Raw genomic sequence first — 18,109 nt, forward strand, 5'->3', positions numbered from 1 at the left:
TCCTACTTGCACTTTGACGCACTTTCGAACTGCTAGGTTGGCAGGAGCAGGGACCGAGCAATGGGAGCTCACCCTGTTGTGGGGATTCGAACTGCCAACCTTCTGATCAGCAAGTCCTAGGCTCTGTGGTTTAACCCACAGCACCACCCGTGTCCCTCCATGTCAACAGCTAAACTGCTGCTATTAACATGTGAAAGATCCCCAGCTGGCTGAAATCTTTTTTTTTTTTTTAAGTGGCCAATGTGAATGTGCACTTGCACACAGATCCTTAGGCCAAGGCTGGCACCTGGGGCCCTGGAGGCCTGTGAGGGGACTAAAACTCCCATTAACCGCTGGCTATGCTGCCTAAGGCTGATGGTAGCTGCAGTCCTGCAGTGTTTGGGAAACCACCAGTTCCACACCCATCTTAGCCCATGCCTACGGTTGTTTATTATTATTATTATTATTATTATTATTATTATTATTATTATTAATTTAAATCAGCCATACTATAATCACATGGTTTTTAAATTATGAAAATCTCTCCAAGAAGACACGCTGACCTCTTCCCAACCCTTTGAAAAGCAGATCTGCTGGCAATGTTTTTCTTTTCTTTTCTTTTTTCTTCCTAGGACAATTAACTTCCCCTTAAGGTTTCTACTTAAAAGTATATTGCTGTCGGTGTTCCTCCTTTTTGTTTCCACCACTTGGCCTCTGGGCCGAAAATGGAAAGCCCAGTCACTCTTTCGCCTTATTCTGAACGTGCTCGTCTATTAAAAGTCGTTAACGATTTAAGGCTCCATTTAGGGAAACCCATTAGGGACACACTTTCAAAAGTTCCAAGTCCAAATGGAACCAAGCGAAGGTTGGTCAGGGCTTTCAGAAATGGCTGGACAGATGTCCCAGTGGCTTGTTTTTGGCTACTGGCTGGCGGGGGGAGGTTTCCCAAGACTGTTCCACCCCCCACTCTAAGTTTTAAGGTTTTGATTTACCGTATTTTTAACTGCCGGGTGCACTTTTTTCCCTCCAAAAATTAAGGGGAAATGTATGGAGCGAATGCAGGCTGCTTGGTTTCAGCGATAGCAACGTGAAGCCTCTGAAGCGCAGAGGGAGCGCTCCCTCCGCGCTCCGGAGGCTTTGCGTTGCTTTCATTGAAGCCTGGAGAGCGAGAGGGGTCAGTGCGCACCAACCCCTCTCCCTCTCCAGGCTTCAGGGATAGCCGCCTGAAGCCTCCGGAGGCTTCGGGTTCCTTTTGCTGATGCCGGGAAAGCAAGACTCTCCTGGCTTCAGCAGAGAGAGAGAGCTGTGCAGCGCCCCTTCAGCGAAGCTTGGAGGAGAAATGGAAGGGGCTCTGTTTCTTCTGCCACTTCGCTGAAGGGGCGCTGAGCAGAGAGGGGGAGAATTTTTTTTCTTGTTCTCCCCCTCTAAAACAAGGTGTGTCCTATGGTCGGGTGCGTCCTATACAGCGAAAAATACCATAATTCACACACTCTCTTGGGATTTTCTATGGGGAGCTGGTTTCTGGCAACAAAGGGCCCAGTTCTCCACCTTCTCAACATAATGAATGAATGAGCTCAAACCAGCTACCTAAATTCACGCACTCTTTCCTCCGAGTTACCTTTTCTTATATAAGTTCATATCAGGCAGGTGCAGTGGTGGCCCCGATGGAGAGCTAGCTATGGATCCCGAACACTTATTGACGGCCGCTCTCTGTTTCGTAGGGGCGTATTGTAAGGGTGGGTCAGGGGGCCACTGTGTGTTGGGTCTCCCACCCATTGAAGACAGAGGAGTGCTGGCTTGGGCATAGTAGGGCAGCAAAGAGGATGTCTGGCTTCCGCCGTTCAAGAAGGGGGGTGGCAGAGTCCCCTGGCCCGTGTTAACATTCTTGTTAGACATCGGCTGGCAGTATTTCTCTGGGAAGAACTGGTCCTGCGAGGGAGGAACAAGGGGCTGGAAGAGGTTGCTCATGTTGCTCAAGCTCTGCTGAGTGAGCTGGGCGCTTTCGGAGAGGGGCCGCTCCTCTTGACAGATCGGGCTGAGTTGGAAATCTTCTCCGTCCATTGGAATGTAAGGAGCCAAAGTTTCAAGGTCCAGCTCATTGAAATCAGTCTGCACAGAGAGAAGGGAGCAGGGAAGACACTGTGATTGCAACAGTACGAAAGAATAATTATCCTGGAAGAAACGTTTTCCCTCCTCTTTCCTAGAACAATCTTTAACACTGTTGTGCTGCCTTCCTCTATGTGGGGCTACCTTTGAAGGTGACCCGGAAACTACAACTAATCCAGAATGTGGCAGCTAGACTGGTGACTGGGAGCGGCCGCCGAGACCACATAACACTGGTCTTGAAAGACCTACACTGGCTCCTAGTACGTTTCCGAGCACAATTCAAAGTGTTGGTGCTGACCTTTAAAGCCCTAAACGCCCTTGGTCCAGTATATCTGAAGGAGCATCTCCACCTCCATCATTCTGCCCGGACACTGAGGTCCAGCGGCGAGGGCCTTCTGGTGGTTCCCTCGCTGCAAGAAGCCAAGTTACGGGGAACCAGGCAGGTCGGCGCCAGCGTTAATGGCGGTCCTCTTTCCGAGCTCCGGAGGAGGACTGCTTTGCGAGTTCGGGTCTGACCCGCTACGGCAAGCGGGGGACCCCTAAAATCACAGGCGCGGAAGCCTGTGAACAAGGAAACTCGGTGGGCACCAGAAGCGCCCCCCTTTACTGCAGAAAGAGCCTTTTTAAAGGCTCTGGAACGGCATCGGGAGAGCGCGGTGCTGAGAGTCGTTACCCAGCCCGCAGAGTGAAGCCGCGTCGCCATTGACAGAGAGCGCCGATTCCTTCCTGTAAATCTTGGACTGAAAAACCTGTGAGTAAGACTGAACGCTAATTTGGAACCTTTCAAGATTGAAAATTTGGCTGAAAACGGGGAAGATAAAAATTAAGGAAGTCTGCCTTCCCCCGACTGTATGACAGCTAAAGCAACGGAAATTTAAAGCTGCATCTGTATGAAATATTCTTTGACTATTTAAACCTGACATTGGATTTGGATCTCCCCTCTAGCTAGCAGGACAGAGGGGAGGAAAAAGGGACAATAAGAATTGCATGATTTAACTAAAAGGGAAAAATCTTCTGCTGCCTTAATACCCTGAAACGGACTGCCAAACAAGATAATAGAGCACTGAACTGTCTTTGAATTCCTGGAAAAGTTACATGGTTGAAGTTTCCTTTGCTACAAAGTTTTTAGACCTTGTTGCTACAGTACACTGGAGCATGTTGAAATAGTATCTATTGGAAAAAGTGTTGTAACATATATTTACAAGCCTCCTGATATACTTGTCTTTAACTTCTTTGTCTCTGTACTTGGACATTTTGCTTTGCTCCCCCTAGAGGGCTTAAGTAACGGCTGTAATAGTCTAGGACAGTGGAATTTTCCATCAGAGGCTTGTTTTCGTGGGAACGTCCTTGGGACATGAGTGGCCCAGTAGAAGAGATAACCACCAGAGCCAAGGCCAAGCAGCAACAACACCAGCAACAGCAACAAAAGAAAAGAGGCTCTATTACTGGCCTAACCCCTACAGGAACAACAGGGCAAGAAAAAGTGACAGCTGCCTCTATGGAGTCAGTGACGCAAGCGTTACTCAAGATAAATCAATCTTTGGAGACCTTAACAAAGCAGAGTACAGAAAATACACAGAAATTAACAGAACTAACAGCAAGACTGGACTTGAACACAGAATCTATAAACAGGCTGGTTCAAGAAAATTCTGCAACACGTAAGATTGCAGAGGAAGCTAGAACCATTGCTGGAGAGACACAAGAGAACTTAGAACCGATTGCTAAAAAGGTTCATGAACACGATGCAACTTTGGCTTTGTGGGAACTACAGAGAAAGGAAAGAAATCTGAAATTGAGATTGATTCCCGAGAACGAAGGAGACAACCTCGTGGAGTTCCTAACACAAGAGTTTGCTGATTTTTGGGAAGATTTGGAGGAGGAAGAATTTAAGATAACAACAGCATTTAGATTGGGCAGGAGACTGAACAAAAAGACCCCGAGGGATTGTCTGATTACTCTTAGATCCAAGGAAGAAAGAGACAAAATTTTAAAACTACATTACCAAAAGGCCTTGGAAATTGAAAAATCACCTATACAGATCTTTAAAGATATCCCTAAATATTTCTTGGAGGTGAGAACCTTCTACAAGGACTTGGTCCACCTGCTGAAGAAGAACAACATCCGTTTTAGGTGGGAGTTTCCACAAGGACTATCTTTTGACTACAAGGGAAAGAAGGTCAAAATAAAGACAATCCAAGACAAAGAGAAGTTTCTGGAGAGAAACCAAGAGGATCTACAGAAGGGAACGGTGGATCCAATCGCAGAACAAGGGAGAGCACTAGATATTTTGAATTTATCGTTTGGACTTAACCCACCACCATCAGAGGAAGAGCAACAACTGGGAGCAGTTGGAGGAGTAGCAGAAAAATAACAAGATGGCCCTGCAATTCCTCAGTTGGAACTGCAATGGGCTCAATATGCCTTTGAAGAGACGTCAAGTGTTTCATATTTTGAAAAGAGAACAATTGGACTTGATTTGCCTACAAGAGACCCATGTAACCAGGGTACACAGGAAACTACTTATAAATAAAAGATTAGGACAAGAATTTATCTCATCGGACAAAGTTAAGAAAAGGGGAGTTGTGATTTATGTAAAAGAGAAATGGGCTCCAAAAATGATGTTTAAAGATGAACAAGGAAGATACCTGGCAGTTGAAATACAAGTACAAGGAGAAAAAAATTTAATAGTTGGAGTTTATGCACCAAATGAAGGCAAGGCGGAATTCTTTAAGAAGCTTCATGAAACTCTGATGGACTATTTGGATTACAATGTAATAATTATGGGAGACATGAATGGTGTGGTTTCTACAAATATGGACAAGGCACAAAGACTGACAATCTCCAAGGAAGGGAGACTTCCGAAGACCTTCTTTGAAATGACTGAAAATATGGACTTAATAGACATATGGAGAACAAGGAACCCTCTTGAGAGAGAGGGAACTTTTTTCTCCCAAGCAATGATGACCTGGACCAGAATTGATCAAATTTGGATCACTAGTGGGATGGCCCCAAAGATTAAGAAGGTAGAAATCTGCCCAAAAACCTGCTCCAACCATAACGCCGTGAAGATGGAAATGAAATTTACAACAACTGGTCAATTTAGATAGAGGATGAATGACACCCTATTTCGAGATAAGGAGATCCACTTGAAAGCCCAGAAAACCTTAAAGGACTATTTTGAAATAAATCTTAAGGCCAACGTGGAAAAAAGAGTGATCTGGGATGCAAGTAAAGCTGTGATGCGAGGATTCTTGATTCAACAAAATTCAATAAAAAAGAGAAAGCAGAATGAGAAGGAAAAGATTTTGGAAAAGATAAAAGAAGGAGAGAAAAAATTGAGATCAAAACCAAAGTCCCAGGAGATTCTGAGAGAGATTAAGTTATATCAAACACAATATATGGAATTGATGAATCAAGAGATTGAATGGAAAATAAAGCAAATGAAACAAAAGACATTTGAATCGGCAGATAAATGTGGTAAACTTCTGGCTTGGCAATTAAAGAAAAGACAGAAATTAAATACAGTTACAAGTTTAGAAGTGGATGGGAAGAATATATCTAAACCCAATGAGATTAGAAACTGCTTTTTGAGCTATTTTAAAAAACTTTATTCCCAAGGACTACAAAATGAAGAAGACATAGATAAATTCCTTAATAAATATGGATTACAAAAAATCTCTCATCAAAGCAAGGTGGATCTAAACCAGAGAATAACAGAACAAGAGATAGAGGGTGCCATTCAGGACATGCAACTGGGCAAATCTCCAGGACTAGATGGACTGACTTCCAGATACTATAAATCTTTGAAGGAGTGGTTGGTTCAACCGTTAAAGGAAGTATGCAACGAGATCTTAGAGGGGAAAAAAGGCACCAGAATCGTGGAAAGAAGCGTATATTTCACTCATACCAAAGACAGAGACTGAAAAGACTCAACTTAAGAACTACCGCCCAATATCATTACTCAATGTGGATTACAAAATCTTTGCAGACATTTTGGCAAAAAGATTTAAAAGAGTGTTGATGGAGAAGATTCATAAGGACCAAGCAGGCTTTCTCCCCAAAAGGCATTTATCAGACAATGTAAGGAACATAATAGACATTTTGGAATTGTTAGAGGTGAATATTAACACCAAAGCAGTGTTGATTTTTGTGGACGCGGAGAAAGCCTTTGACAATATCTCTTGGAGTTTTATGAAAAAGAACCTTCATGGGATGGGGGTAGGCCAAGGATTTGAGAATGGTATGGGTGCGATATATTCTGAACAAAAAGCTAAGCTGATTGTAAATAATGTGGTAACTGAGGAACTTAAGATAGAAAAAGGAACACGACAGGGGTGCCCAATTTCCCCATTGCTTTTTATTTCTGTTCTGGAGGTGTTGCTGAATATGATTAGAAATGACCAGCAGGTTAAAGGTGTACAGGTCAGAGCTAAACATTACAAGTTAAGGGCTTTTGCAGATGACTTAGTGTTGACCTTACAGGAGCCAAACACTAGCACGAAAAGGGTGTTGGAGATAATTCAACAATTTGGCCAGGTAGCTGGATTTAAACTGAACAAACAAAAAACTAAAGTTTTAGAAAAAAATTTAACAGTCACGGAGAAGGAGAAATTTCAAGAAGAGACAGGTTTGACACTGGTTAAGAAGGTGAAGTACCTAGGGGTTTATTTGACATCTAAAAATTTGAACTTGTATAAAGACAATTATGAAAAATGCTGGTCAGAAATCAAAAAAGATTTAGGAATATGGTCAAATTTGAAACTGTCAATGTTAGGCCGAATTGCAGTTATTAAGATGAATGTATTGCCTAGAATGCTATTTTTGTTTCAAACTTTGCAGATTCTTGACAAGATGGACTGTTTCAAGAGGTGGCAGAAAGATATTGCGAAATTTGTCTGGCAGGGCAAAAAGCCCAGAATAAAATTTAAAGTACTTACAGATGCAAAAGAAAGAGGGGGATTTGCCCTGCCGGACTTAAAACTGTACTATGAAGCAGCAGCATTTTGCTGGCTGAAAGAGTGGATGCTCCTCGAGAACACAGACATTCTGGATTTGGAAGGTTTTAACAATGAATTTGGTTGGCATGCATATTTATGGTATGACAAAATCAAGGTGCAAAGGGCTTTTAAAAACCATATTGTTAGAAAAGCTTTATATAATGTTCGGATAACATATAAAGATTTGTTGGAAAACAGAACCCCTAGATGGTTGTCACCTTTGGAGGCTAAGGCACTGAAAAAGCTCAATACGGAGGCCGGATGGCCAAAGTATTGGGAAATTTTGGAACAAGATGGAGATAAATTGAAGTTACAGAGTCATGAGAAATTGAAACCCAAAGTACGAGATTGGCTCCATTATTATCAAATAATGGAGGTGTACAAACAAGACAGGAAAATTGGCTTCCAGGTGGAGAAATCAAAATTAGAAACTGAACTGTTAGAACCCAATACTAAGAACCTGTCAAGAATGTATAATTTGCTGCTGAAATGGAACACACAAGATGAAACAGTTAAATCAGCTATGATTAAGTGGGCACAGGACATTGGTCATAACATTATGTTTGCTGACTGGGAATGGTTGTGGAACACCGGTATAAAATTTACGGCATGTAATGCCTTAAAGGAAAATATTATGAAAATGATTTACAGGTGGTACATGACTCCAGTCAAGCTAGCAAAAATTTACCATTTGCCTGACAATAAGTGCTGGAAGTGTAAAGAAACTGAAGGTACTTTCTACCACCTTTGGTGGACGTGCCCGAAGATTAAGGCTTTCTGGGAAATGATATATAATGAAATGAAAAAGGTACTTAAATGTATTTTCCCTAAGAAACCAGAGGCCTTTCTCTTGGGCATTGTCGGCCAATTGGTGTCAAAGAAAGATAGGAATTTCTTTATGTATGCTACGACAGCAGCAAGAATACTCATCGCAAAGTATTGGAAGACACAAGATCTACCCACTCTGGAAGAACGGCAGATGAAAGTGATGGATTACATGACATTGGCGGAGATGACCGGCAGAATCCGCGATCAGGGGAAAGAGACGGCAGAAGAAGAATGGAAGAAATTTAAAATTTATCTTAAGGACTACTACAAACTTGATGAAGGTTAAGATGTCAAGGTTTTTAGAATGAAAGGGTTACAGCGAGATAATATCAGATTGAAGGAAATGCTAGTAAGACATACCTTTGACAGAATTATTACAAGTTGCTGAAAAACTTTGGGCATTGGGATACAGAAAGGGGAGGTATGGGGAAGTCTAAGGAACGAAGTTTATGAAAATTTGTCTATGAAACTATACATGTTTGTATGTCTTTTTATATGTTAGTATTGTTTTAAATTTTTTTGTAAAACTAATAAAAATATCTTTAAAAAAAAAAGAACCAGGCAGAGGGCCTTCTTGGTAGTGGCACCCGCCCTGTGGAACGCCCTCCCACCAGATGTCAAAGAGAAAAAGAACTACCAAACTTTTAGAAGATATCTGAAGGCAGCCCTGTTTAGGGAAGCTTTTAATGTTTAATAGGTTATTGTATTTAATGTTTTGTTGGAAGCCGCCCAGAGTGGCTGGGGGGACCCAGCCAGATGGGCTGTGTAGAGATAATAAATTATTATTATTATTATTCCTCAACTTGTCGCTTTTCGGATGTTGGCTGAATCCAACTCCCATCAGCCTCAGCCAGCATGGTCAGGCATGCTGGGAGTTGTAGTCCAAAACATCGGGAAGGAACCGGGCTGGAGCAGGAAAGTAGGAAGCTGCCATATTACACAGTGTCAGTCCATTGGTTTTCTAGCTCAGTAATGCCTACAAACTGATAGGAAGCAGTTGTCCAGGATTTCAGGCAGGATTCTCATCTAGTTCTGCCTGGAGATGGTGGGGATTCAGGCTGCTCTGCTTCTGAGCTACAGTCTTTACTCAAATGCAGGCATAGGTAAACTCCGGCCTCCAGATGTTTGGGACTACAATTCCCATCATCCCTGACCACTGGTCCTTCCAGCTAGGGGTGATGGGAATTGTAGTCCCAAACATCTGGAGGGCCGGAGTTTGCCTATGCCTGCCCAAATGTGATGTAACAAAAAATAAAAAGATAGCCTTAATTGAGGTTTCCGAGCTCCCCCCCCCCCGTTCAAAATGGTGCTGGTTTCCTTCACATCTTGCTTTATCTATCAATACACAGCCCCTGTACTCTGTTCTCTTGCAGTGCTGGTGGCCCAAAGGAGTAAGCATTAGCTGCCAAAGAGATGTGTGTGCTACACACTGATGATGATGTTACATTTTCCTGCTGGCTTCTCTTACCTGTGAGTTGCACTGATTCTTGGCATCCGTGTCCAAAGCAAAAAGTTTCTCAATCATCTCGATCTTCAGGTCTTCGTCTAAGGAAGTGTAATAGTCTCCGGGGCTGCTTGGCTGCAGAGTGAGAAAGACAGAGCAGACTATCAGAGGTCTGCAAATAACCACCTGCCTCGTCGTCCAGGGAAGCTTTACCAAAAGCAAATCCTTGATTTCTGGTTGGCCACAAACAACTGCCGTAAGTACATGTAGGCAGGTAGGCAAGTAGATATTTTTTACAAGACTTGCTTGTCAAAAAGCAGCACCTGCCTGCTTGCACTAGGGGCGGATGGGTTCCCCTATATTCATTTGGAAAGGGATTTGGGGATTTCAGTGTGTGAAATATGGGCAAAGCCCTCACACATACACATACAAAGCCCTTTGATCCAAGGCACCTGAAGGGAGTTTGAAGCCGTGTGCACCTCTCTCCCCTTCTGGGCCTTCTCCTTGGTGGTACTCAGTGCACAGCATCACTTTCCTGATGGAGATGTTAAGAACCTACAAGGAGTCCAATGGCCTGTCCAGTCCAGCCTCAGTGGCCAACCAGATGCCTGTGGGAAAACCACAAGCAAGACCTGACCACAAGAGCCCCCACAATGGCCACCGACTTCGATGGCTTTCAAAGTGAATTGGAGAAATATATGGAGGAGAAGGAGATCACTGACTACTAGCCAGGACGGTTATGCTCTGTCTCCATGGTTAAGAGGCTGTATGTTTCTGAATACCAGTTGCTGGAAGCCACAGGAAGGGAGAGTGCTCTCGCACTCAGATCTGTGATGGCCTGGGACTCGGGCTCGGAACCAGAGGAGTCTCAGTTCGCACCGGATCCTCTGCCTCAGGCAGCATCAGAACCAAGTCTGGGGCCTGATTCTGAAGAGTCCCAGTCTGCACAGGATCCCCTGCAACAAGCACCAGCTGGGCCGAGCCAGGGGCCTGAGTCTGCCCTGGCTCCAGATGCAGGGATTACCTCGTTGCCTTCAGCTGGGCCATCACTTACAGCTGCTCCACTACCGGTTGGGTCAGGAGAGGCTGAAGCGGCCTCTGGGTCTAGTAACCCACCGACATCTCCCGAGCTGCAGAGACTCAGGTCTGAGAGAAGGAGGAGTGCTTGCCTTCCGGCAAGACAGGGAGGTGAGTCACTGGGGGATCAGGACCAGCTGTTACCCTGACAAAAAGGCTGTTGGACCCCACCCCAGGTTGCGGGAGCAACGTTGCTGTTTGCCAGAACGTGCCTGAGATCCTGTGCCTGATCTTGCCTGGTTTTCTGCCTTGTGTCCTGCCTTGGCCCTGCCAGATTGACTCCTTGTGGAACCCTTGGATTCAGGACCGGATGTGGACTGTGTTACTCGGATTACCCCCGGGCCCAGCACAGGATCATGCTTTTGGGTTTGCCACTGGCATCTGATTGGCCATTGTGAAACAGGATGCTGGACCGGTCGGATCCTGCCAAGTAAATCTCTACTGTCATCATCATTTGCTGTTGGTTTTGGCTACAGGAGAATAATGCAGCTACTCTTCTGGAAATAATCTCCCCTTTTTTAAAAACAAGGAAACAACAAAACTGGTATTGTATCCGCTGTTGATGCTCATGAAAGAACCACACATGCCCCTGAGGCACAACATGCATTCTGGCCACAGCCCTGCGCGTGAAAACAACAAGGTCATCGCTCAGTGCAAAAGGGCTTCCTTACAGTGGAACAGCTGCTGTTGCTGCTGGCGCTGGGAGTGCTGCTGCCAGGTGCAACCTGGGGCAGTGTAAAGGACGGCACACTCAGCTTCTCAGCCTGTGGAGCTGGAGCCTTCGCTTCCGGAGGCCACTGCTTGTTTGGGGTCATCACAGCTTTGTTGTAGGAAGAGATTTCCTCAAACTTTTGCGTCCCTGAAATTTAAAGATATGCAAGGTCAACTCATCTGCGCAGCCTACAGTCCCCAAGACATCGTTTTAGGGAAAAGAACAAGCTGCACGAGCCTGAAATCATCAGACGTGATGGTCCTCCTCACATCACGAAGGACAGTACAGCTAAGTCTTGGTTTAGTATAAATAGGTGTTAAGCCTGATCCGATCGTCATTAGTGTTTCTCTGAGGTCAACGCTATGCAAACAAAGGACTTTCTCATACTGGTGTCTATAATTCTTCATTGACGGTGGCTGCTCACATTACTCCCCTCCCCATACCCGCTGATGTGGGTTATTTCCTATATCTGATCTTCACACAGTGTTTTATCTAAATCAGGGACATCCAACTCCCAATACACTGCAATCTACTCACAGTATAAAAAAACTGACAGTGATCTACCCATTGTTGTTGGATAGACCAAAGAGCTTTTTGGGGAAGCTAAAATTGTTGAGCTTTTATTTAGGAAGACAAAGTTTTGTGTGTGTGTGGTTTTTTGTGGTTTTTTTTGGAGGGGGAGAAAATTGCTGAGGGCCTAGAGATCTACCAGGATCTACCAGGAACACCCCACAATCTACCAGTAGGTCACGATCTACCTGTTGGACATGTCTGATCTAAATGAATCACACACATCATAGGTTTGTGAATTTCAGCTCTTTGGAAATTCAAAGGGTCTGCTTGCTGCAGAGGTGATTCTTTGTGCATGGCAGAAAAGGAAGTGGGTGCTTAATTTGAAAGATCACATGTAGTTAACTAGGGACACCTGTGCCCACACAATAGTATATTCATGCAGTCATATCCACAAATGACTTTGGCTCATAACATAGCCTCCATAGCCCGTTTGTAGGTTTGCCTTTGAAGAAACCGAATGGCAAAGATGCCAAGGCCAGATTCCTCATGGTTTGATTTTAATTTATTTTCATTAACTCCGGTTAGAACAAACCACAGTTCCTCATGCTCGTTTGCAACATGGAACTGCAGTTTGATATAAAATGAAAACACGAAGTCCAAGGCTCCCAACAGCTTGTTTGTTGGATTCCAACATTTGCAGGATACCAAGTTGGGGAATGGTAATATTGACCACAATCTAAATCCATTTTCTTAGGCTACAAAACTACAGCCAAGTGTGCTTCTTTGTATTAGTTAGATAAGTACCATATAGAGCTGACCTGAGCATCTAAAATATTTGCTTACTGTAACGATTTATGAGAGATGTCTCAATCTACCAATAACCTACTGGTTAATTATTGTGCAAAACAGAAGAAAAGGGGGTTTACCTCCCCAGAACATTACTAACCAAAGTCAAGAGAAATAATAGCATCGCCAGGTGTTGGAGCCAGCTGTGCAAGTTCTTCAGGTTCTTCTTTCAGCTTGGTGAACAAGAAACCACTCTTTTCTGCCACGGGGACTCCGTTATCAAACATAGGATTCATTGCCATCATGTGCGGCTTAAAGAGCGATTCTGTCTGATCCATGGAGAACACGATGTCATTGTTCTCTATTTCACTAACAAGAACAAAATCAGACGGTTTGGAATAGTTTGTACTCCGATGAAGAATGTCCACAAGCAAAGAGTTCAATTAATAAAAACGAAAATTCAATTTTACCAAGCAGGCACCTGGATTTAGATGCTTAACCTCTAACAACACACTTGCTCTGACTGCCACGTAGTTGGCTGTGTGCCTACCTATCGGTGGAAATGGACAGTTTTAGGGGCGAAAGGAACAGCCAGATTCCCACAGGGATGATACCAACAGGACCATAATGCATATTGTGAGTTGAGAGGGGCCTCCTTTTTCATGGGCAAGCAAAGTTGGGTCTGAGGTCAGGAACTAGCAGTTGAACATCCTGTGTGAGGTCTGACCTATGTTAAACAGCTCAGGACTGCAATACCTCAAGGACCGCCTCTCTCCTTATAAACCAACCTGGACCCTGCTATCTTCTTCTGAGAACCTTCTTCGTGTGCCTCCTCCATGAGAGGTCGGGAGGGTGGCAACACAAGACAGGGCTTTATCTGCAGTGGGTCCCTATTCGTAGAATGCTCTCCCTAGGAAGGCCTGCCACCTTCATTATACACCTTTAGGCGCCAGGCAAAAGCATTCCTCTTCAATCAGCCCTTTGGTTGATTAATCGTCTATGGCCTTTTAAATGTGTTTGTGGGAGGCAGGGGGTTATTGGTTTGTTTTTCTTCCTATTTTCACTTTGCGTTTTGGGTTTTTGATATTGTAATTTTATGTTGTGAACTGCCCTGATAAGGGCAGTTCACAAATAAAGGGTGGTATACAAATAAAATAATAATAATAATAATAATAATAATAATAATAATAATAATAATCTTAGAACAGGGACGCGGGTGGCGCTGTGGGTTAAACCACTGAGCCTAGGGCTTGCCGATCAGAAGGTCGGCGGTTCGAATCCCCGTGACAGGGTGAGCTCCCGTTGCTCGGTCCCTGCTCCTGCCAACCTAGCAGTTTGAAAGCACGTCAAAGTGCAAGTAGATAAATAGGTACCACTCCAGCGGGAAGGTAAACGGCGTTGCCGTGCGCTGCTCTGGTTCGCCAGAAGCGGTTTAGTCATGCTGGCCACATGACCCGGAAGCTGTACACCGGCTCCCTTGGCCAGTAAAGCGAGATGAGTGCCGCAACCCCAGAGTTGGTCACGAATGGACCTAATGGTCAGGGGTCCCTTTACCTTTACTAATCTTAGAACAAGGATGGGGAACTTCCAGGTGTTGCTGGATGCCAACTCCCATGGTAAAAAGGTCAAGGACCCTTGGACAGTTAAGTCCAGTCAAAGGCGACTATGGGGTTGCGGCGCTCATCTCGCTTTCAGGCCGAGGGAGCTGGCATTTGTCCACAGACAGCTTTCCAGATCATGTTGCGCTTCTGGTGCAATGGGACACCGTGACAGAAACCAGAGCGCACGGAAATGTGGTTTACCTTTCCACAGCAGCAGGACCTATTCATCTACCTGCACTGGCATGCTTTCGAACTGCTAGGTTGGCAGGAGCTGGGACAAAGCAACAGGAGCTCACCCCATTGCAGGGATTTGAACCGCTGATCTTGGGCAAACCCAAGAGGCTCAGTGGTTTAAAAAACAGCGCCACCCACATCCCTAATAATAATAATAATAATACTCTTAGAACAAGGATGGGGACCTTCCAGGTGTTGCTGGATGCCAACTCCCATGAGCCCCAGCTAGACCAAGAGCTGGGGACAAGGGGAGTTGTAACCAGCACATCTGGAGGGCCTGTGGTTCCTCAACCCTGTTTTAGGATTCCGGCGGACTTACCTGAGAACGTAGTTGACACAGATGATGCACTGAGGTTGCAGGTTGCGTGTATTGTAGATGACTGTTCCTTGGGTCTCTAGCCACACGTATCCACCATGCTTGGCAAGCATGCGGTACTGCCCAGTGACCACTTGACCTTTTGCACACACTTTGGGGAGGGGGGGAGACGGGAGGAAACAAATAGGAGTGACCAAGTCAAAATATTGCCAGGTGCAGCATGCATTAACATGACTTTATAAATAGCCCCTTTCATTGAAAAAAACAAACTCACAGCCCTCTCACTTAGAACTACAAAAATATGTGCTGCAATAGGTCTTAGAGAGTATCTCGTGTTTTGCTTTGCTGCAACAGCCCAAGATAGCTGTCCTAATGCCATTTCATACTCTTTTTCAAATCTAAGTAGGGCTTTCTGCATCCTGTGATTTTGTGAGCGTGCCACAAAAATACACCCAGGAATATTGTGTGCAGGTGTGAGATTCCTGATAACCTGTGATTTCTTTGGGTGTTTTTTTGTTTTGTTTTTAAATTAAAAGCAAGTTTTTCGCCCATATGGCTGACAAGCGCTATTTAGAACATGCCTGCTGAACCAGTGAGGGGTTGATTCTCAGAATGAGGAGGTTGTTCCAGTGGCCTATAGCTCTTACTGTCAGAAAGTTTCTCCTGATGTTTTAAGTCAGAATCTCTTTTCTTGGAACTTGGAAGTCGTGAACTCTTTCTAAGGAAAAATCCACACTCCTTGCTCCATCCACTTTGGCCTCTGGTTCTGGCCCCAGTCAGCATGTGAACCTTGGAAAGTTACCCAGAACAGAATATGGCCCCTGGATTGAAAATGGATTCCCACCCCTGGTTTAGACCGTAGGAGCTGCTAACTTTGGCTGATCCTATTGCCCTTTCCTGTGTGGCTGCTCACATCAACGCTTTCAAAGTGCTGTGAAGCCACTGGAGGGGATGTCCGAGACGCACGCTTTGCTTGCCTTAACTACTGCATTAAGGACGTTCAAAGGGGACAACGCACAGCCAGAACGTCTGGAGGGCTGGTGGGGGTTAGGAAAAAAGTCATCATCTCCACCCACCCACCACGGGCTGCCATCTGCCACTGCAACTGATTTATATCATTCTAATTGCCTTAACTAGACATTGCTTTAATTGCCGTTCGCTGTAAACCGCCTTGGGAGCTGTTAGGGTTGAAAAAGCCGGGTCTGTGGAAAAAAAGCCCTTGATGCTTTGTAGGAAGATTAAATGTCTGTGCTATCTAAATTGCAATGACTCCCTCCCAGCTCCCAGTGTCTCTACGAAGCATCATTTGGGCTGCAAAGGGGTTGTTTGACTTGAAACACCCAGCCCCAGCTTGTATTTAGACTGCCTTGTAAAGCAGGGTTGCCGTATTTCAAAAAGTGAAAATGTGGACACAGTTTTTGAGCTTTTTTTTTTTTTTTTAGGAGATTCACCAAAAGAAATCAACATTTCCAACATGGATTGCCACACCCCCAGATTTTCCTGCACATTTTAACCAATTTTCGGAAATTCCACCCAAGCGCTGTTTCCGACAGGCAAATGCCAGATACGTCTGGGAAATTTCAGACATGCAGCAGCCCTATTATAAGAATCTTGAACATGGAATCTTTGGCTTCTGGTACCATCGTAGGAAATGGTGGGTTAGGATTCTGGTTGAGGGCTACTCCACATCAGAGCAAAATGTGGCCTGTCTCCCCATTAACATAGAGGCATCCACATGACATTCTCACCATGCCAGTGTTCTCCAGACCTTCTCCCCTTTAAACGCTGGGTTTTTTTATCCCAAAACAGAAAGCATTTTTAAAACCCTGCATTTAAAGGGGAGAAAGCTCCACATTTTTCTCCGGTGTGGACAAGCCCTGGAAGACAGTGACAGACCCAAACAGGCTGCCTATGATGCAGAAATGACCATTTTTGGTATACAGTATGAGTCATCTACAAAGTGCTTCTATGATGTATTTTACTTCGCCTCCCTCTTCCTTGTCAGCAAAGGTTTTGGATTAAAAATCACCCTGCCCTTAATTTACTTTAGAATACTACTTTTTGATTACCAGATTACTTGTGTGGCATGCGTGTGTGAGGAATATCAAAAGGTTTTGTCTGAAGATTGTTTTAGAAAATTATGTTCTGCAGTGTCTGCGAAACATTATTATATACGGGCCTCCTAATAATCAACTTGCAATGAAGAGTCCTAATGAGAGTTGCCTGTTACATTATCAAAAAAGCTTGTTACTGCTTTCATCATTAAAAAATAAAAATAAAATCACATTATGTTCTGTTACAACAAAGAGTAGCTTGTGCTCTTCATTTAACGTCACACTGTGTGTGTGTGTGTGTCCAGCAGTTATTTGAATCAGCTGTATTATTCTTAGACTTATCAGTCGCTTGTTACCTAAAAGATCTCTCAGCAAATAATAATAATAATAATAATAATAATAATAATAATAATAATAATAATAATATATTTATACCCCACCCATCTAGCTGGGTTTCCCCAGCCACTCTGGGCGGCTTCCAGCAAAAGATCAAATACTAAAAGCTTCCCTAAAGAGGGCTGCCTTCAGATGTCTTCTAAAAGTCACATAGTTGTTTATTTCTTTGACATCTGGTGGGAGGGTGTTCCACAGGGCGGGTGCCACTACCGAGAAGGCCCTCTGCCTGTACTTACATTTGTACTGTGGTATACATTATACCACGGGGGTGGGGGGAGAAAATTTTCATATAGGATGTTAACGTTTTCATGCAACATACACACCCAGTAACAACCCTAGGAAGCTTTCACAAAACTGTAGATTTAGAAGGAACACCCAAGCCACCACCCCCCCCCGGCTCATCTATTCCATCCCCCCACAATGCAGGGATCTCAGCTAAAGCATCCATGACAGATGGCCACCCAACCTCTGCTTAAAAACTCCAGGCCAGGAGAGTCCACAGCCTCCTGAGGGAGACTATTCCACTGTCAAATGGCTCTTACTGTCAAAAAGTTCTTCCTGATGTTTAGTCAGAAACTCCTTTCTTGCAACTTGAAGCCATTGGTTTGAGTTCTACCCTCCGGAGCAGGAGAAAACAAGCTTGCTCCATCTTCCATGTGACAGCCCTTTAGATATTTGAAGATGGCTATCGTATCTCCTCTCAATCTCCTCTTTTCCAGGCTAAACACACCCAACTCCCTCGACTGTTCCTCATAAGGCTTGGTTTCCAGACCTTTTATATCTTGGTCACCTTCCTCTGCACACCTTCCAGCTTGTCCATATACTTCTTAAATTGTGGTGCCCAGAACTGGACACAGGTGTGGTCTCACCGAGGCAGAATAGAGGGGTACTATTACTTCCCTTGATCTGGACACTATGTTGGCATACATTACATTGTCAATTCCCTTATTCCATCCTATCCATTTCAATGAGAAGGAAATGCAATGCAGATCAGGCAGGGAAACGAAATAAATTACGTATCGTTTGCAGATTGTATTCACTGGGTTCATCTCTGCATGGACATGGG

General features: G+C 44.4%; 1 protein-coding gene across 3 annotated transcripts in view; it reads right to left on the minus strand.

Annotated features, from left to right (window-relative positions):
- EPAS1 (endothelial PAS domain protein 1) overlaps positions 1 to 18,109 on the minus strand; it is a 132,184-nt gene that overhangs the window by 6,794 nt on the left and 107,281 nt on the right. For all 3 annotated transcript variants that reach the window (XM_082217456.1, XM_082217455.1, XM_082217454.1), the window contains 5 exons: positions 14,597 to 14,744; positions 12,603 to 12,811; positions 11,103 to 11,290; positions 9,379 to 9,489; positions 1,598 to 2,088 (listed from right to left, as the gene is read on the minus strand). In XM_082217456.1, coding sequence (XP_082073582.1) covers positions 1,598 to 2,088; positions 9,379 to 9,489; positions 11,103 to 11,290; positions 12,603 to 12,811; positions 14,597 to 14,744 — 1,147 coding nt within the window. The remainder of the gene's footprint in view (positions 1 to 1,597; positions 2,089 to 9,378; positions 9,490 to 11,102; positions 11,291 to 12,602; positions 12,812 to 14,596; positions 14,745 to 18,109) is intronic.

This window comes from Podarcis vaucheri, assembly GCF_965113315.1.
Source record: "Podarcis vaucheri genome assembly, chromosome: 3".
NCBI lineage: Eukaryota > Metazoa > Chordata > Lepidosauria > Squamata > Lacertidae > Podarcis > Podarcis vaucheri.